Source organism: Pseudophryne corroboree, chromosome 8 (genome assembly GCF_028390025.1).
Source record: "Pseudophryne corroboree isolate aPseCor3 chromosome 8, aPseCor3.hap2, whole genome shotgun sequence".
Taxonomy (NCBI): domain Eukaryota; kingdom Metazoa; phylum Chordata; class Amphibia; order Anura; family Myobatrachidae; genus Pseudophryne; species Pseudophryne corroboree.
The window spans coordinates 140,469,734-140,491,255 of NC_086451.1; the positions used below are offsets into that span (position 1 = coordinate 140,469,734).

The 21,522-nt window shown below is 45.4% G+C and overlaps 1 protein-coding gene across 1 annotated transcript in view; it reads right to left on the reverse strand.

Annotated features, from left to right (window-relative positions):
- Positions 1-1,835: 1,835 nt before the first annotated feature.
- The window catches only part of LOC134948764 (multiple epidermal growth factor-like domains protein 9), a 103,699-nt gene continuing 84,012 nt past the window's right edge, over positions 1,836-21,522 (reverse strand). Inside the window, exon 2 of the mRNA XM_063936975.1 lies at positions 1,836-4,006. Within this exon, the coding sequence (XP_063793045.1) occupies positions 3,558-4,006 (449 nt within the window). The 3' untranslated portion in view covers positions 1,836-3,557. The remainder of the gene's footprint in view (positions 4,007-21,522) is intronic.

Sequence of the window (21,522 nt, forward strand, 5' to 3'; positions counted from 1 at the left end):
AAGAAGTGTTAGGACTTTTTCGGTCTGTGTTTTTATTTTTCTGTTTGTACCTGTGTGACCAGGCCCAAAATGAAAATACTTTGCAGTGACTGCTACCAGTAAACATGCTGTGTTGTAACCAGGATACCTGCCTGCGAGTCCTTATTCCAGTAACCATGTTACAAGATAGACAGATATAGACATCTATAGATATATACATACACATATCTATATACCTATCAACCCAAAATCTGGCAATCACACCTCCAAAATAAGGTTAGAAACTTGCTTGCGTGTCCTCCTGCAGGATAGAACCCCTGATATGCAATTACAACACTTTGAGTGCCACCTTACTACTTGGATGTATGTCATGCTCCTGTGAGTGGATGCTTCTCACTTGCTGGGCACATCCCCAAAGAGGTGCAGCCATACCCCCAACTTAATGTGGCCACACCCCCTCCAGGTGGGCCATGGGAAGTTGCTGTATTGTGATCCAGGATTTCTTTTGGCAGCCCTGGTACCACTATGTAAAAACTACTTTTAAGTGTCGTGATTAAATAGCACATGGTTTACTGTGGATAAAATATTTTTTTTTTAAATAGTTGAATTAAAGATAGATAATAGAAAGTACAAGGGTGTAAAAGTTTCACATGTGGGTTTGATATGGATTGGAAAATATCCAGATAATTCACTTCTCTTTTAATAATTTGTACAGTAACAGCCCTTCACTGTACTCCTTTGTTACACTAATATTTCTATCAAACTAAGGACTATCAATTAGTCAAACATAAAATTCTTATATATTGTGAAGATGACTACATGCAAAGCACTAGGTGTTCTATACAAGTGATGCTTTGCATCAACACCATTTGTAAGCCTTTTCTCAACCCAAGCGGGAACCTGCCTTACCTGTACCCCCCGATTCTGGTTACAGTCCGGGGTGCCCCTGTGTGTCTTTGCTAGTGGAAGGTGCCAGGGTCCCACCGAAATCACCTAACAGTCTGACGTGACAGAGGTAACTGGGTCTGCCCGATTACATGTGCCTGGTTTTGTCACACAGTGTTGTCAAATTGAACTCTGAACCAGTCATTTGGCACCAGAACCCCCTTTATAGAGACAACTTATTTATTACCAGTTATTTATATAGCGCTCATATTCTGCAGTGCTTACAGGTAACAAATACTGGGCGGTTTTAATTTTTACACTGCAATTTAGATTTTAGTTTGGTCACACCCCCTCCAAATCTGTATTTCTGCACATTTTAAACCCCACTCCCTGCAGTGCAACATTGTTTTGCAAAGGTACAAAGTTACTTGCTCTTTTTTGCTTTACTGCCAACGCAGAATCAGGCCCTCAATGAATTTACAAATTTCTTGTATTTCATTCTATGGGTTAAAGCTACTAAAACAAACCAGTGGTGGTGTTGTCCACAGGAACTAATTTGATTCGAAGATGCAATAGATAAATAATATCTAGAAAATGATTGATTCTGTTTGTTTGCTATGGGCAACACTACTTTTTGTTTTAGAAGCTTTAGTAAATCTACCCTTACATGCAGAGATTACATAGTCATTACTGAACAACATTGTTTGGATTTGGGTTGTACAGACAATTTTTTTTCAGAATTGTTAAATAAATGGTGCAATATTCAATATGGAATTATTTATGGAGAGCATTGGGGCTCAAACATTCATTGTTTTGAGACATTATTGTAACTGAGACTTGTTTAGTGGTTGCATGTGTATGTTATGGTTTGTTAGTTTTTCTTACCCCACCAATTTAGAATGCAGACTATGATTCAACAACCAAGACAGACAGACAGACATACATACATACCAGATGCTACTACAAAAACGTTTCTTTTCCACCCCTTTATTAAACACAATGAATTAACATTTGTTGTTTTTGCTGAATAAAAAATCCAAGAGGTTACGGAATAACATTTCTGTACAAAGATAAGACTGAAGTTGAATTAAAACATAAATTAAATGTGCTATGTTTAAAGAAAACAAAACCCTGTACAGCAATAAATAACGTTCCTCCCAACCATAAATAACGGCAGTGGGAGCACCATGATCTAGGTCCGCTTTACAGCACAAGGACCAGGATTGGGAACTCACAATCTGTTACCATAACTTCAAGTAGATATTGCAAATGTTGAGTAAACAGTAACTCCATAATTCGTTCTCACATTTAGTGGTGCACAAAAAGGTCATCAAATTTAGTGAATGGAGAATATTAAACGGTCACCATTCAATGGTGAAAACTGGATTCTTTAAACAGAAGTTGGGCATCTGCTATTATTCTTTATATAGAAGTTGGGCATCTGCTATTTGCTCATACAGACACAGGAAATACCAAACTTCAATGTTCATACTGTGGAGGGACCAAAGCAGGGATTTCCTACAGTATGGCATAGCAGAGAAGGATAGAACACATTTCAGTGTTAAATTCACTTTGTAGAATTGGTAGTAGGACCCAGATCAGGTTTAGGCTACGGAAGGGAAGGTTAGGTTTAGGCTGCGGAGGGGAACTTTAAGCAGCCCCAGGGAGGGTTAGGCTGCAAGAGGGTGGGATTCCGTTAGGATCACGCTTTGGGAAAGGTGGGTTAGGGGGCTTAGGAATTAGGGTTGACTTTATTAATTATTAAGTGTCTATATTTTCATCTCCAGGGTACAGCTGACTGTATTTTGATACCAACCCCTAAAGACAACATATCTTTTCTATATTCAAGGGAGTCAAAACCAGTTGCAAAGCTGGATGTGTAATTAGATTTTAGTGGTAAATGGTCACAAACTAAATAATATGTTGAGACTGGCATAGCAATGATATATGAACTGTACTGGAAAGCTAAAGTGTACAGGCAATTTGTATTCCTTGTTAAAACTCCCCCCCCCCCCAAGGCTGGTTTAATATGTTACAGTATCTTAAAACCGGGGTCTCATGAAAGAAAAAAAAAAATCAGGTAGCATTTACTTTGGCATTGGTTACAGCACCAAAATAGTTGGGAACCATTATTTTACTTTAGCAATGAAGCTCATCCATTGGAAAATTACTGTATATTGAGGCCAAAAAATAGGAACTATTGGACCCCCAGAACACATAAATATATTTACTTCTGACATACTGCAGAAAGAAACCAGAACGTAAATTCTCTAAAATAATGTACTTCATCTAAATTTACTAATAAAATGGTTTATATAGTCTTTATATACCTTTGCAGATATTTGAAAAAAAAAAATTTTTTCTTTTCCCAAAGCCAATAGTAAAAGGTGGAAGACATAATTTAGAAGGAAAGAAAATAAATGGCAAATAGAACAAATTATGCAGTAAAACACAACTATATATGCCCCCTTAAATAACCCTAAAAAAAAAAACACTTTTCTGCTTCAAGCTCAAGTTGTTTCCTTTTGTAAGTGAACAGCAAGACAGTTTTATAAAAACAAACCGAAAACCCACATTTTATGCAAAATGTAATTTTACATATTGAGCAAATTATTCCTTTCCTTGCTCAATATATACAGTTCTTCAGTCAAAGTTCCATTCTCCTAGTGATACTAGATATAAAAGTTTCTCTTTCAGGCTTTGTAGCTGTGTATTGGAGCAGAAAGCGTCAGATGGCCATTTGGAGCGATTTCACTTCCATTGTCTTCTAAGAGTCCAGAGACATCAGCATTGGGAATGCTATCATGGTAACTGCTGAAACTGATGTTGTCCTCTTTCAGTTCAATGGTCCAAAAGGGAGCATTTAGCTTCCTACTTTGATATCCTCTATACATGTACACAGCTCCCACAAATCCCATTAAGAGCACAACTACAATTATAATCACAGACAGGATGATGATATTGAATTGAGTCCAAGACATATCCGCTAAGGAAGATGTACTATTATCAGAGGAGCTGGTTACATAAAATGTCTGTAATGTTGTAGATATTATACTTTTACTTGAGAGAAGAATTTCCACTGTTGTAACTGTAGCCGTTGTACTTGTGACGTAGCCATCTAAAGTAGGAGTTGCAGAAGTTTCTGAAATTAAAAATAAATAAAAAAAATACACATTAAAATTGTGGTTGAAGGATATAAAAAAAAAAAAAAATCAGCTAGCCACGGAAGACGACACTGGGCTTCAAAAATTACGTATCAGGAAGCTGACTTTGCTCACAGCCTATGGAGGGGTGAGCAGAATCGGGTGTAGTATGGTATGCCGGCGGCCGGGCTCCCGGCGACAAGCATACCGGCGCCGGGAGCCCGACAGTGTGACGAGCGCAAATGAGCTCGCTATTTTATTCTCCCTCCAGGGGGGTCGTGGACCCCCACGAGGGAGAATATATGTCGGTATGCCGGGTGTCGGGATCCCGACATTCGGCATACTGAAGACCACCCAGCAGAATCAGCAGACTATATTTGGCTGAAATATCTGCAATACGAGCAGTTTGAATGTAACTGAATCGCCCCCATAATTTTATTTTTTACTCACCTTTCACACATTACAGATAGTAATAGTAATAATGTAATAGTACAATCCAGTGCAATATTAATGGAATAAAATGCACCAGATGATTTTCCTCAGTATTGAGCATTAAATTCCACCCTAACACAACAGTTTCAAAAGCATAATCTGTATAATCTGACAAGAGAAAAATAGGGGGGAAAAAATCAAATTCACATAATATGTGCTAATACAGAAGCGAACAACGCAATTTTTCAAGACTCAAAGGGCAATTTAATTGTTCATTGCCCTTCACTTTAGACAGGGCTATATGCAATTGTTCCTGCACTGGGCCGTCAAATAGACAGAATTAAGCCGTGTAAAACTGCTAAATCCATCTCAACAAAAGAGCCCGACAAAAGTAATGAGCATCTGCAGTTTCTTGTAGCATTACATGTTCACTATATCATCAGGTATAACGTCTCCTAATAAAAACAAGTGAGGACTGAATGACACTAAAGAGATGTGTGCTGAGCCATCTATCACAGACCGCTCAGCACACATCTCTCCCCCCCGCTCAGCACAGCTTGATGTGTGCTGAGCGAGGGTGGGGGGCCCTCACTTCACACAGCACTGAAGTAAGCGACCTGATAGATTGAGCCTGCATGCAGGCTCAATATAGCACCAGCGATAGCGATGCGCGGGGCTGCACATCGCTATCGCTGGGGGGAATACACACAACAGATCCGTGCTTAAATTCTAAGCAATCTAGTCAGATTGCTTAGATGTTAAGCACGTACCCCCCTTTGTTTTGGTTGTTTTGGCTGTTGTAGCAGACATTAAGTAATTACGTTTTTCAGATAAGACAAGATATAAAGGTTTCTACAACAGAATGCAAAAGAGGCAACCTCACTTGTGATACTACTATGCTGCCTTTATATATGGTATACTGTATGGACTGAATGCTATTAAGCAATCTAGTTAATTGAACTGCATTAAGTGTTTTCATATTAAAACTAGAAGACTGAAAATTATTTACCAGCAATGTTTACACATACAATAATGTAGTTAAATACAAAAAGCACTCAGCACTTAAGTTTACTTTGTCGCGGTCTTGCCTCGGCAGGTGCGAGAGGGCCCGGAATTACCAGTCCGGGTGCTCTGGCGGGGTCCTGGGCTGCTGGCGCTAGGCGACGTGCACAGGCAGGCATGCTGAGGCCACTGTGAGGAAGCAGGAGAGAGGCAGGCTGCGTGTAGTGTCATCCGTGTCTGCTCCTGGTGTCGCCATCTTGGATTCTGGCAAAGGTGTGTTTTGCCCTTCCTTCTCTCAGGAAGAGGTTCTGGCTGCAGCAACTAATGGGGTCCGTGCCACAGGTATAAGACTGGGAGACCAGGAAGCAGAATTTGCCAGTGCAACGTCCTCCACAGCCAACAGTTCTCTGTGCTCCGCAGCAGCATTTGTCTGAAATCAGCTCCCAGCTTTCGGCTACATCATATCCAGAGTCGGTCTTGCCAAATCCTATTCCAGCCTCGATACCCTACAATACTCTGCAACCTACCCTGCCTCGGTCCACAGTTATCTAAAACCCCGAAGTCCTCTGTCAGCCTTAGTTTTTCCCACCTCCAGCAGCCATATTGAACTTTCCATGTTGAATTGGGACAATACTCTAATCTGGAACTAATGTTCATTGCTACATTAAAAAAATAACATCCATGCAAAAGTCCTTCATTCGTCCCGCATGTCTTTTGTTCAAAGATCCTGGGACTCCAGAACCTCCTGAGCTAAATCCAGATCCACAAATTTCCCAGAACGTGATATACTTGACCTAATGCTATTTAAGATGTATACACACTATGCAATATCACATACATATATCTATAATTTTCACCCTTATGAGTGATAGTGTGTATGCTACGAACGATGAGCGGCCCCACTCATCATTATCATCCCCCGCTGTCTACTGTGCATGCACCTCAATTCTGACTTATCGTCCAAAACTGCATGCACGGGCAGGCCACGATATGACGTCACTGTACAATATCGCTTGCAAAATCGTACAGTGTGTATATACTATGTACGCGGCCCGGGAAACACTATGCAATATCGCTCCTAGAGCGTATCACACAGTGGGTATGCACAATTAGTCAATGAGAATAACACACTGTCAGTGGTTAGCAAATAACTCCAAATGAAATAAATTAGCATTCAGCGATCTTCCGTATAATGGATTAAGAAATAAATGGAATGCATATACTTCCTTTCCTATAGTGGACTCCCCATACCAGTTTGAAGAGATCCTCACATTACAACCTGTTACAGCATCTTGCATCTGCCACCATCTTAGACTGTGGTTTCCGGTTTAGTTTCTCTCATGACACAATGCTTCATACATCTCCCTCTATGGCTAGAACAGTCTTGACCTTTTTTTTATCAAAACTAGACACTTAGGAGTACATTACTTGTGATGGTGGCAAAGATATTTCTTTTTGCTTAAAGGAGTTGCTCGAGTACTAGGAAGGGGGATCAGTACTAATTGCCGCCGGTCGGATCCCCTAGAAGGCATTTGCTGGAGGACCAGGAGGTAACATGGCTATATGTTCATTAAGTCTTGTTACTTAACATCTTTGCAGGAGCAGATAAGATAGATCTTCTAGGTTCGTGGTGGATACACAAAAGTATCTATTGTGGAGATTGTGTTGCCTCTTTAGTCTTGCAGAGCTACAGTACAAAATTCAAAGTCCCCCAAGGCCCAAATGTATTAAACTTAAAAAGTGATAACGTGGAGACGGATAAAGAGTGATAAATGACCAGTCAACCAGCTCAAGTCATTTTTCAAACACAGCCTGTGACATGGCAGTTAGGACGAGGATTGGCTGGTCATTTATCACTCTTTATCTATCTCCACTTTATCACTTTTTAAAGCTTAGTACATTTGGGCCTAAGTTCCTTTAGGATACAGTCACTCTAATTATAAACTCTTCTTGGGGATGCAGAGGTAGCTCTTAATGAAAATTGTTACTGTTAAGAATCCTTTCAGTGAATTAAGGATTTCCATCTTTAAAAGAACTAGCAAAGGTAATAACATTAAGGAATGACATTCACTAGTTACCTCCACTCTTCAGCACTGTAACAAACAAAGGGGTTTATTCAATTAAATGTAAAGGAGCGAATTACTGCTGCAACAGTGTAGAAATGCCAGCAATAACATTCCATTTCGGCCTGATCTCTCCCCGGACTTGCGGATTTTAGCTATAGTAACTATGGTATATGGTCACACGGGGATGTAGTCAGGAAAACGCTGGTCCCAATACCGGCACCTACATCCCGCCCCCTCACAATCCCTACAGTCGTAGCCACAGTGAGAATAGAACCTGTGGCAAGAGCAGCAAGGGGCTTCATTGCGCTCGCCCCCCTCCTACCTGCCATCTCAATGCCAGGATCCCGCCGTCGGTATGGTGACCGGTGGTCACGCGATACCAACCCGTCACACGGTGTGAGCTGTCTCACACTTAATTGAATAAACCAAAAATGTCTTTTCAGTACTTGAAACTGGCAATCTACTTAACTTTATACTAGCTCACTACCCATGATAATCATTTACCAGAGGGTTTCAATTTAAACAGGTCATGTTTTGAGGATTTCTGACCCAGCAAAATAGATTAGCTCACCTGTGCATGATTTTAGAAATCCACAATACATGATCTATTAGTGGTACTTAAGGACTAGAGTTGAGAACACCTGCCTTACATGTTAAATAATTACATTGCTTTTCCTTACACAGGAATGTTTCATCTTCCGAGGAACATACAGTAAACAAGGGTTAAGAAATGTCTGCATAAAAATCAAGATGATTTATTCAATTTTAAAAACCAAATGAGACCTGATATTTAAAGGATATGAAACTTTAAAACAACACTTTTTAATAAGAATAATCTACTGTTCTCAGGAAACCAGAAAAAATAGGATTTTGGTTACCTACCGGTAAATCCTTTTCTCGTAGTCCATAGAGGATGCTGGGGTCCATATTAGTACCATGGGGTATAGATGGGTCCACCAGGAGCTATTGGCACTTTAAGAGTTTAATAGTGTGGGCTGGCTCCTCCCTCTATGCCCCTCCTACCAGACTCAGTCTAGAAACTGTGCCCGAGGAGACGACATACTTCGAGAGAAGGAATTAATCAGATAGTGGCGAGATTCATACCAACTCACACAACAGGCAATCCGGATAGCATGCCGGAACAACTCGGCAACAGCCGAAACAGTAAATAACGCAGAACTTACCTAGGAACCAGGAAGTACTGAACTATAAAACAAAAGCAGGAAAACGCAGAGCTGGGCGGGCGCCCAGCATCCTCTACGGACTACGAGAAAAGGATTTACCGGTAGGTAACCAAAATCCTATTTTCTCTTACATAATAGAGGATGCTGGGGTCCATATTAGTAACATGGAGATGTACCAAAGCTCCCAGTACGGGAGGGAGAGCGCGGATGCTCCTGCAATACTGCTTGTCCAAACTTGAGGTCATCAGCGGCCAAAGTATCGAACTTGTAAAACTTGGCAAACGTGTTCGACCCAGACCAAGTAGCTGCTCGGCAGAGTTGTACAGCCGAGACACCCCGGGCAGCCGCCGTGGAATAAGCATGCAATCCTGCCGTGGAATAAGCATGCTGGATAGTGAACCTGATCCAGCGGGAAAGCGACTGCTTAGAAGCAGGACACCCAATTTTCTTGGGATCATAGAGGACAAACAGAGAGTCACTTTTCCTATGACGAGCCGTCCTCTTCACAGAAATCTTCAAAGTCCTCACTACAACCAAGGCCTTTGAAGCAATTGAGGAGTCAGTAGCCACTGGCACCACAATAGGTTGGTTGATATGGAAAGCTGATACAACCTTAGGCAGGAACTGTGGACGAGTCCTAAGTTCAGCCCTGTCTTCATGGAAGATCAGATAGGGGCTTTTACAAGATAAAGCTCCCAATTCCGACACACGCCGTGCAGAAGCCAAGGCCAACAAAGTGACCGCCTTCCACGTGAGAAACTTGAGATCAGCCTCCTGTAGAGGCTCAAACCAAGCAGATTGCAAGAACTGCAACACCACATCAAGATCCCAGGGTGCCGTTGGCGCCACAAAGGGAGGCTGGATGTGCAGAACCCCTTTCAAAAAGGTCTGAACCTCAGGGAGGACAGCCAATTGTTTTTGAAAGAAGATGGACAAAGCAGAGATCTGGACCTTGATGGATCCCAACCTCAGTCCCATATTCACCCCTGCTTGCAGGAAAAGGAGAAAACGTCCAAGTTGAAACTCCACCGCAGGAAACTTCTTGGACTCACACCAAGAAACATATTTTTTCCAAATGCGATGGTAATGTTTAGACGTTACGCCCTACCTAGCCTGTATCAGGGTAGGAATGACCTCACTCGGGATACCCTTCCGAGCTAAGATCTGGCGTTCAACCGCCATGCCGTCAAACGTAGCCGTGGTAAGTCTTGATAAGCAAACGGCCCCTGCAGTAGCAGATCCTCCCGAAGAGGTAACGGCCTTGGATCTTCCAGCAGAAGATCCAGTAGATCCGCGTACCAAGCCCTCCTTGGCCAGTCCGGAGCAATGAGGATTGCCAGAACCTTTGTTGTTCTTTCCAGTTGAAGAACTTTTGGTATCAGAGGAAGTGGAGGGAACACATACACTGACATGAACACCCACGGTGTTACCAGTGCATCCACCGCCACTGCTTGTGGGTCTCTCGACCTGGAACAGTACCTCCACAGCTTCTTGTTGAGGCGGAAGGCCATCATGTCTATGTAAGGAACCCCCCACCAACCGGTTACCTCCTTGAACACCTCCGGATGGAGGCCCCACTCTCCTAGATGGAGATCGTGTCTGCTGAGGAAGTCTGCTTCCCAGTGGTCTACACCCGGAATGAAGATTGCTGACATCGCCACTGTGTGCCTTTCTGCCCAGAGGAGGGTTTTTGACACCTCTGATATGGCAGCCCTACTCTTCGTTCCGCCTTGTCGGTTTATGTAGGCCACTGTGGTCACGTTGTCCGACTGCACCTGAACAGCCCGATCCTGTAGAAGGTGTGCTTGCAGAAGGCCGTTGTACACGGCTCTTAGCTCCAGAATGTTTATCGGGTGAAGGGATTCTTGATCCGACCACCGACCTTGGAAGGTTTCCCCCTGAACGACTGGCTCCCCAACCTCTTAGACTTGCATATGTGGTTAGAAGGATCCAGTCCTGAACTCTGAACCTTCGGCCTTCCAGAAGGTGAGGCAGTTGTATCCACCAGACGAGCGAAATCCTCATAGGAGGCCACCATCTTCCCCAGAAGGCGGATGCACTGATGAACCGAGACCGGGTAGGCTTTAAGACATCCCGGACCATTGATTGAATCACCAATGCTTTCTCCACCGGCAGAAACACCCCCTGCACTTCCGTATCTAGGATCATTCCCAGGAAAGACAGCCTCCTTGTCGGCTCCAGATGAGACTTCGGAAGGTTCAGGATCCAACCGTGCTCCTTGAGCAGATGTGTCGTGAGAGCAATGGATCGCAACAACTTCTCCCTGGACAACGCCTTGATCAGGAGATCGCCCAGATACGGAATTATGTTCAGCCCTTGCTTGCGCAAGAGAACCATCATCTCTGCCATCACCTTGGTGAAGACCCTCGGTGCTGTGGAGAGGCCAAACTGCAGCGTCTGAAACTGATAGTGATCGTCCAACAGTGCAAACCGGAGATATGCCTGATGCGGAGACCAGATGGGAATGTGCAGGTACGCATCCTTGATGTCCAGGGACACCAGGAACTCCCCCTTCGTCAGACTGAGATGACAGCTCTCAGAGAACCCATTCTGAATTTGAACTCCCTGCGAGCCGAGACGGACATTGGAGGAGATCCCCACAGCCATGGAGCCAAGGTCCTTCATAGAATCTACCAGGAACACTGCAGAATCCTGAATATTATGTAAAAATAAATCAACGTCACCTCTATCCAGCGTGGTCGACTCTTCCTGCTGAGTAATTGACCACCTGGCAATAGCTTTTTTAAACCAAGCACAGGCTATAGCAGGCCGCAATATAGCCCCTAAAGCAGTGTAAATGGATTTCAGCGTAGCATCCACCTTTCAATCTGCTGGGTCTTTCAACACGGTGGATCCCGGGACTGGCAGCACAACCTGTTTGGATAGCCTAGAGACAGAGGCGTCGACTATCGGCAGGAACTCCCATTTTTTTCGATCTTCCTCTGGGAAGGGAAAAGCAACCAAGACCCTCTTAGGGATCTGGAATTTCTTTTCCGGATTTTCCCAGGCTTTTTCAAAGATAGCGTTTAATTCTTTGGATGCCGGGAAGGTGAGGGGGGGCTTTTTATGGTCTGTGAAAATAGTATTTTGGTACTTACCAGGTAAATCCTTTTCTTTGAATCCATAGGGGGCACTGGAGTACTCTTGGGATATGGTCCGGGCGTAGCCGGGAATGGCACATTTTAATTTTTAAATTAGTAACTGGTTACCCCCCTCCATACTCCCATAGAGACTTCAGTATTTTTACTGAGCCGAACAGGAACGATAAAGAGGATGAACCATAGAGAATTATATATAACCTTATAATATAACGGTCAACAGTAAAGTTGACACATAACGGAAATTACCACTGTCAACCCTAAAGTTGACATAACGTAACTGACAACTAAGCAGTTGACACCATAATCACCGTAACTTCGTATCCATTGGTGATAATGTGTTCCTATAAGATGCACTGAGCTTACCACAAGACAGGTAAAACGGCTCTGGGTGGGCGTCCAGTGCCCCCTATGGATTCAAAGAAAAGGATTTACCTGGTAAGTACCAAAATCCTATTTTCTTTTTCATCCACTAGGGGTCACTGGAGTACTCTTGGGACGTACCAAAGCTTCCTCCGTGGGCGGGAGAGCAGTCTGGCACCTGTAACACTAGGCGGCCAAAGCTAGATGCTGATGCCGTAACCGTAGCAAACTTGTAAAAGGCATAAACGTGTGCACTGATGGTCATGCACCGATGACCCTATAGCAGCTTGTCTAAGTCGTTTCTTAGAAGGTCGCCGACCTGCTGCCTATGACGTTCCCAAGAAACGTGTGGAATAGTCTGACACGGATGTAGGCGTTTGTAGCCTGCCCATGACGTTCTCCAGAACGTGTGGAATGGCCTGACACTGATGTCGGCGGATGTAGCATATGATGATGCTAATCCTGACGTGTGACATAAGGTCTGCTTGGAAGCTGGCCAAGCCATCTTAACTACATTATAGAGAACAAACAATGTGTCTTACAGTTAATGTTTGGGCTACATAAACGCGTAATGCGCGTACCACCTCTAAAGTAACTGTAGTTCCTGAACCTACTGATAACCCAGGAACTACGATTGATTAAGTGATGCGTAACATCTTTTGGTGAGATAAAAGGAATTTGTGCGAAGTTCCACCCTATGAGCAAAAGATACGGTGGCTTGCATGACAAGGCACCCAAGTCTGAAACACGCCTTGCTGAGGCTAAGAGAAACTGTTTTCCAAGTGAAAACTTAAGACTTAAAAAAAAAAACTAAACCCAGATTCAAGTCCCATGGCGCTGTAGGTGGTATAAATGGAGGTTGTACTCGGAGGACACCTTGCAGGAAGATGTGTACAATCGGCAAAAGAGCCAAATGCCTTTGAAGGCAAATTGACAAGGCAAAAACCTGCACTTTGAGTGTAGAAACATAGTCCTCCGCCTAACCCAGTCTGTAAAAATATTCTAAAAAAAACGGACTAGATGATGTCGGAAACGTCCGAGCTTCCCACCAACCTATATAGCTAAATCCTGTGATAATGAGCCGCCATAACTGGCTTTCTGGCACGTAACATGGCTAGTAGAACAGATTCTGGAACGCCCTCTCTTTTTAAGGGCAGTAATAACAGCCACCCCATCAAACGCAGCTGCGCTAAATCGGTGTAAAGAAACGGACCCTGTTGTAACAGGTCCGGACGCGGCGGAAGTGGTCAAGGATCGGCTGCGAGTAGTTTGCGGAAATCAGAGAACCATGCTCTCCTAGCTAATAAGGCACCACTAGTATGACTCCCATTTGGTCCGCTTTAGCAATCGAGAAAACAGATGCACAAAGCTGTACGGCCACGCGATCGTGAGAGCATCCACTGCCACTGCCCTTGGAGCTCTTACTCTGGACACATACAGGAAAGTTTGATGATTTTTTTTTTTTTTTATTTATTTCCAGAGATGCCATTAGATCTCTCTTATGGGTAATTCCACCCACTTCTGAATTCAATGCCCAGTTTCCTGGAGGAAAAACCTGACAGCTGGGATAATCTGCCTTCCAGTTGTCCATTCCAGAACAAACACTGCCGACAATATCACCTGGTGACGCTCGGCCCAATTGAGAATTCGAGCAACTTCCCGCATGCCATGTGACTTCGAATTCCTCCTTGTTCTGTATGCGACCGCTGTGGCGTTGTCTGAGTGCATCTGGATAGTCTGAGAACGGAGCATGTGCACTGCTTGTTGCAGCGAGTTGGAAATTTCCCTGAGTTCCAGGTCATTTAATTGACAGCCATCTTCCGTGAACCGTGATAATTATCCAATTCCAGACGCCGAACATTCTCCCCGCGGAGAGAATGTGTACTTTGAGCCACCAGAGTAGTGAAACTCTGGCCCTTGGAGACAACCGCACTATCTGATGAATTTGTAGATGCGTGCTCATAACATTCAGATGAAAAGTCATGAGTGAACTCCTTGCAAACTGGAGTACGTTGAAAGACGCCACCACCCTACTTCCTAGTAGTCGAATGCCCAAATGCACCGAGACAGTCCGTGGATTGCATACTAACTGTATGTGATGACGAACACTTCGGTGTTGTGTTCAGGCAGGGAAACCCTCCTTTGTGACGGAATGAGGGACGATTTCATGAGGATGACAATCCAACCGTGGTGAACGACGTTATTGTACGTTCGTAATGCACATTGCAGGAATAAGCGTTGAGACCTAGTGTTGATGAGTAGATCTCCAAATTACAGAACGGTTATCCTTCTTAGGAATTTGAGATGAGCTATCATGCCATCTTCTAGATGTGACTACGCCCCATAATTGCAACTGTCTCTCATTGGAAATTGTTCAGCCTTCGCTGAGAACCTGACGTACTGGCCTGGTGCTTGAAACAGTCAATTTGTCTCCTCAGGCAGTACATGCGCCCGCATTCCCCCCAAAGAGGACTGGTAAGGGTCTGCCTGTGCAGTCGTATTTGTCCGACACACTGTGTGACCGACTTTGCAGCGAAGCTGCTTGTTTGACTAGGCATTAGACTTAGTGATCATGTACACCGACCAGTAAGTACACCACGGAAGTAATGTGTGTATAAACCTGGATTTACAGTGCATGTGGTTACCAGCAATAGTGAATATTCCTGTAGAGTCATGCTGTACAAAAACAAATAAAAAATAAAATTCCTAACAACACCCCGCTCCTCCAGAGGCTGAGTGTTGTAGGGCAGCAACCTCCGGGGAAGAACCAGGAAGTAATGTTAAAAATGGTGTCCTGCAGGCGTGGCCTAGCTGGCAAAGAGAGAGGAAGCAATCTTGTGCTGCTCCTGAGGGAACTGAATAAAAAACTCCTTTTATATATCACTGCTCCCTCCCCGAGAACCCAGGAGAGCCACTGACACACTATTGCACCCTTCTGCAGCCACTGAGGGGGACCCGCGGAATCGGGGAGCGCTTCTTAGCCCTCCTGCGGGTTGCGGCCTTCCCCTTGGTGTGAAGCCGGGGCCTAGAGTTCAAGGTGTGGCTGAACGGGAGTTCCGGAGCCGCACAGCCAGCCCTGTGAGACCTCTCTGGAGCCCCAGAAGAAGCCGAGCGACCAGTAAGCCTGCTCCCACATCCCCCCACTAGCCGTACCTGATCCCCGGGGCGAAGGAGGAGTGACGGGAGACGGGATCGGCCGGGACGAGGACGGAGCGGCGGCCATTTTGATTCCAGCGGCGGAGCTCAGAGAGTGGCAAGGCGCCGCCTGAGTGAGCCGCTACCCCTCCTCCCCTCGACCGCTGCTTCCCTCCACCGCCGAGACGAGCGGATCTCCGTCCCCGCTGGGCGCCCTATCGAGGAGGATCTGAGTGCACCGCACGGACCCGCGGGCTCCCCCCGCCTCCTAGCCTGCGACCCTCTCCCCAGCCCGAAGCTCGGGCTCAGATAGAAAACTGATCCCACCCTGGCGCCCCGCATACGTGGATCCACCTCCCACGGTGAGGGAGAGCAGGGAGAGAAATAACTGGACCTTGTCTCGGTCCAGCAGCAACCCTTATCAGAACCCGGCGTCCAGAGCACCTTACAACCGAGGTCAGCCGCAGTGTGAGTGCGGCCGCCATATTACCGCGGCCTGATCAAAAGAGGTGGACGGGAGGCTTGGGTCCCCACCAGAGGTTCATCACACTCTACCCGGCACCCACTCAGCGACGACGGGGACTGCCGCGTGCCGGTGTCGCTGCCTGCGGATCACAGGTGAGCTGGGATAGGGGCTGTCTGCTCATACCAGGCTCAGAGGAACCCTTAATTGCTGACATCTATACTACAGCATTCAGCCATAAAGTGACTCACCCCTATTATATAACTCACCAGAGGCACCTGTCTCTCCCCCTCCTCCTAATTGCTGCAGTGGGGACACAGGAGTTGAAGAGTTCCTTCCCCGCAGCAGAGGGGTAACTTGGGTCAGACGTGGCTGGTCCCTGTAGTGGCCTGCTGGCTCATTATTTTACAACTGCAGCTGGCACAGACACCGGGGCACTGAAGAGCCTCACTCCTCCACACAGTGCAGCTCAAGTGACGACGGCCCGGGCTCTCTAAAGCGCCTCATGGCGCCCATGATATCGGCCCGACCCTAGCCTATCCTGCGGTCAGCAGGCGCATGAGGGTCAGCTAATGCCTTAGCCCAGGTCTTACATAATTGCCTTTTCCACCAATACTGGAGCTCCCATCCGCAAATTAGACATCTTGAATAACTAATCTTCCGCCCCACTATGTCGCAAAAAAATCGTAAATCAAATGCTGCTAATAAACCCAGCATCCTGCGAGCATGGGAGAAAGCGGGAGCCACCTCTCGTAATTCATCAACTGCGGAACACATATCCGACTCGGAGGATGCTCCGTCACCAAGAGCTTCCCTCACCACCCAAGATGTCGTCGCTATTGTGACTAAAACTATTCAAACCGAAATGAGATCGGCGATGACAGAATTCAGAAAAGATCTGACCGATCTGGGCACCCGTACGGATGTGTTGGAACGCAAGGTGGACGAAGTGTGCCAGTACCAGGCCGTGCTTGAACAGGAGATCCTTGACCTCCGCACTGATGTTGACGTGCATGAGGACCACCTAGAGGATTTAGACAACCGGAACAGGAGAAATAATATCAGAATTCGTAACATCCCTGAGAGCGTTGCATTGGACGCCCTCCCGGGTTTTCTGGAAGGCCTGTTTCTGAAGTTACTCCCTGATACTCCGAAAGAACTGTTCCTTCTGGATAGAGCGCATAGAGCACTACGCCCTCGGCCTCCACCCTCCCAACCGCCCCGAGACGTCATCCTCCGATTCCACTATTATAAATCTAAGGAAAAAGTAATGTCGGCCGCGCGAGAGCTCCAGTCGGTGGATTATTTAGGCACCCAACTTCAAATTTATCAAGACCTGGCACCTTCTACACTCAAGAAACGCCGAGACCTTGCGGAGATTACTAGAGCCCTTCGTTCCAACTCTATTAAATACAAATGGGGATTCCCTTTCCAACTTCACGTGACCAAGGATGGCTCCCATCACTCCATCAGAACCCCTGCTCAGGGCTACGACCTCCTCAAGACTCTTGGCATTTTTGATTCTTTACCTAGCGATCTCAGAAACCAACTAGCATCAACATCTTCACCTAGACCTATGGCACCGACTCCAGACTGGTCCACGAAATAACGTGACACTTTGAGGACTGCAGACACGTAACTATATCTCACTGATTGCGGGACACTTACACACACCCCCCCCCCCCCCCCCCATTGTTGGTTTTTTTTTTTTTTTCTTTTAATTTATGTTTATGTTTATGCTTATTTCCTCACCTTACTAATTTACTCATATTACTCTACGGGTTGTTGGAATCATCGGTTATATGGGTGTTGGTCGTGCTCAGGCTCAGGGGAAATAAAAATAAGCTTATCGTGCCTTGAAGTGGTAAGGCTAAGATGGATCTCAGTAACTTGGGCCTGGCACTGACTACATACCCGCACCTATTATCATCTCTAAGGTGATTCCCGTTATCATACACTACAGTTACTCGCCAAATGTTATCATGTGACCCTATTAGTTTCCTACTTTCTCCCTTCCTCCCCCCCTCTCCCCCCCCCCCCCCCCCCCGCTCTGCAGTTAGATGTTCTCGCTGTGGTCATTTAGCTAAGTGTTTGCCTAGATAAGCTGTGAAGTCAATTTGCTTTCTTATAGTTCAAGACATGTTTATTCTTACCCCCTCGCGCTTGACCGCGGGATGTTTTAGTTTGTATTGCTCACGTTCTAATTCTCTAATTATTCTTCTTTCTTATACTGTTATTACCCCCCACACTGAAGGGGCTGCCTCTGTGGCACTACCCCTTCCTTTTGCAGGCCCAACCCGCTCATAAGACATGGGCCTGCACTTAGAGTTTATTTCTGCTCTTCTTCTCATTCTTTCTTCACTGTCCCTTTCTCTGCTCTGTGGTTGGCCGCATCAGTGGTTGATCTTTAGGGTCCGCATGGGTGATTACTACCCACCATGACTCTGAAACTGCTCTCGATGAATGTCAATGGCCTCAATTCTCCAACAAAACGCTCCATGGCGTTTCACTTTTTTGCCAGGCACAAGCCAGATATAGTATTTCTCCAAGAGACCCACTTTAAGTCCCCCCATCCTTCCTTAAACAGTAAAAAATACCCCCACACCTTTCATTCTACTATGTCAGCCAAACGCAGGGGAACTGCTATTCTACTCCACAAAGACCTTCCTATAGTCATACATGACTCTTATCACGACGATAAGGGTAGATTTGTAATTCTCTCAGGCACCCTCAATCAGCAATCTATTACCCTAGCGTCCATTTATGCCCCAGGCATGCAGCATGGTTCCTTCTATGGGTCTTTCTCAGACCAGCTCGCTAAATTCCCGAACTCCAAAATTATAATTGCAGGGGATTGTAATGTAACTCTCGACCCTCGATTTGATAGGTCCCGCCCGGTGGTAGGGACATCATCACACATGAGATTGTCTAAGCCCCTGCGAAATTGCATCTCCTCTCATAACTTGTACGATAGTTGGAGGACTCTATATCCCTCTGCCAGAGGCTTTACACACTACTCACCCCCACATGATCTCTACACCCGCATAGATTATATCTTTGTAGACCGTGATTCCACTCAGAATCTCCAGGGGGCACAAGTAATCCCCACTACCTGGTCAGACCACTACGCCCTTCTTTTAGAAGTTGCCATCCCTTATACTATATCGTCCCCTCGGACATGGCGTTTACAAGAGTCCCTTCTCCTTAAACCCTCTAACATTATTGACATCACCGCCATGATTCAGACTTACTGTGCTGAAAATAGCTCTCCGGATATATCTCCTGCAGTGTTATGGGAGGCTCATAAGGCTACGCTTCGTGGCCAACTTATCAATCTTGCTTCAACACATAAGAAGTTAGAGACTAAACGTATTCACGACCTGGAAACGGAACTAACTTCTCTAACCCTTCTTCACCAGCGCTTTCCGAAAAAGCGCCTTTACACCAAAATTCTCTCACTTAAGGGACAGCTATCACAAATTCTCACGAAGAAAACGGTTAAATCTCTTTTATGGATCCGCCAGAAATTTTATGAAAAATCCGATAGAGCGGACACTCTACTGGCTCGCCGCCTCCGAGCTAAAAGAACGCAAAACCGCATACTTGCTTTGAAATGTTCAGACGGAACCGTGACCTGTGACCCCAAAATTATGGCCTCACAATTTCATGATTATTATGAATCACTCTATAATTTACCCTCACCCACTTCCAATGATTCATCTCACATTTCCAACATCCAACATTACCTCACTACATGTCGCTTACCAAAACTTACTCTCCAATGAGGAAATTCTGGTCACAATATCTCAATTACGCCGTTCCTCGGCCCCAGGTCCCGATGGCTATACAGCCATCTATTACAAAAAATTTGCGCACGCACTCCTCCCCATGCTTCATTTATTATTCAACTCTCTATTAGAACTAGGCTCCCTGGATGCAGCAACCACCAGGGCTAACATTATCGTTATACCCAAACCTGACCGCGACCCGCTTGAAATGACAAATTATAGACCCATCTCATTGTTAAATACAGACCTTAAACTATTCGCCAAAATTCTTGCGAACAGATTAGCCCCACTATTACCGACCCTGATACATCCAGACCAAGTCGGCTTTATACCTAACCGACAGGCGGCGGACAATACTCGCCGGCTTATCAACCTTATACACCTCTCTCAACGAGAGTCCATCCCGACCCTGGTGGTAGCTCTGGATGCAGAAAAAGCCTTTGATAGAGTGGCATGGCCCTTTATCCGCCAAACTTTAAAGAACATGGGCTTGCATGGAGCCTTTTATAATGCTGTTATCTCACTTTACCACAATCCCTCAGCCTCCATCCTCGTCAATGGCCTGGCTTCCCCATCACTCTCAATTAGAAATGGCACCCGGCAGGGCTGCCCTCTTTCTCCATTGCTATTTGCTTTGGTGATGGAACCGTTAGCAGCCAAAATCAGATTGAATACCAACATCTCAGGCATCAAGGTAGGAACTCATGACTTCAAGATAGCATTATACGCGGATGACGTTATTCTTACCTTAACTGACTCACACATATCCCTGCATCACCTGTTTGAGGAGATTCAATCTTATAGCTTGCTATCTAATTACAAACTTAACACCAGCAAAACAGAAATCTTAGATATACATGTGACCCCACGCGACCTACGCCTCCTTCAGTCCTCCTACCCATTTAAGTGGCAACACACCAAAATTAAGTACCTAGGAATATATCTAACAAAATCTCACACATCACTATACATGGCAAACTTTCCGCGTCTTTTCGCTTCCATACGTACTGACTTGGGGAGCTGGAATAAATTCTTTATCTCTTGGCTTGGGCGTATAGCTGCCATTAAAATGAATATACTCCCACGCTTGCTATATCTTTGGCAGACCCTCCCTATCCATATCCCGACTAAAATATTGAAGAATCTGCAAAGAGATCTCTCGAATTTCATTTGGGCTGGAAAGAAACCCAGAGTTAAGATACGAATAATTCAGCAGCATAGAGACTCAGGGGGCCTAGGTATGCCGGACCTGATCAATTACTATCGCGCCACACACTTGGCCTCCTGTGCATTATGGCACTCACCCCCTGAACAGAGATTATGGACTCTCTTGGAAGCTCAAGTGATAAATGTATACTCTCCTTCAACCCTGCTATGGTGCGAGCCCCGCTGCCGCCCAGCTCCGTCTCTCCTTTTGCCGACAATGCGCTTTGCGCTATCGATCTGGGATCAATGCACCCGCTACTACCGCCTCCGTTCTTATAACCCATTACTGACCCCCCTATGGAACAATCCCAAGTTCCCCCCTGGCTCCAACCACCTTGCTTTTAAACACTGGACTTCTCACAATGTCCTTTTCTTGATCGATCTGGCCCCCCTTTCATCATTCCCCATGTTCGTGGACCTGCAATCGCGATTCGCTCTTCCCCAATCATCCTTCTATCAATTCCTACAAATTCGTCACCTTTACTCTTCTTTAAGACACAATGCTCACCTTTCACCGAAAACGGCATTTGAATCTTTATGCTGTGGGCAACGCTCCACGAAAGGTTTGCTATCAGCTATTTATCAAATTTTGCTATCATACAATTCCCCTGCCAAAGAGCCTCATGAAATAGCATGGGAAAGGGATATGGGAGAGGCATTGACAGTGGAAGAATGGGCTGATATTAGACAAGAAATCGCTAAGAGCTCCTTGTCGGTTCGTATCAAAGAAAACTCTTATAAAATTTACTATCGATGG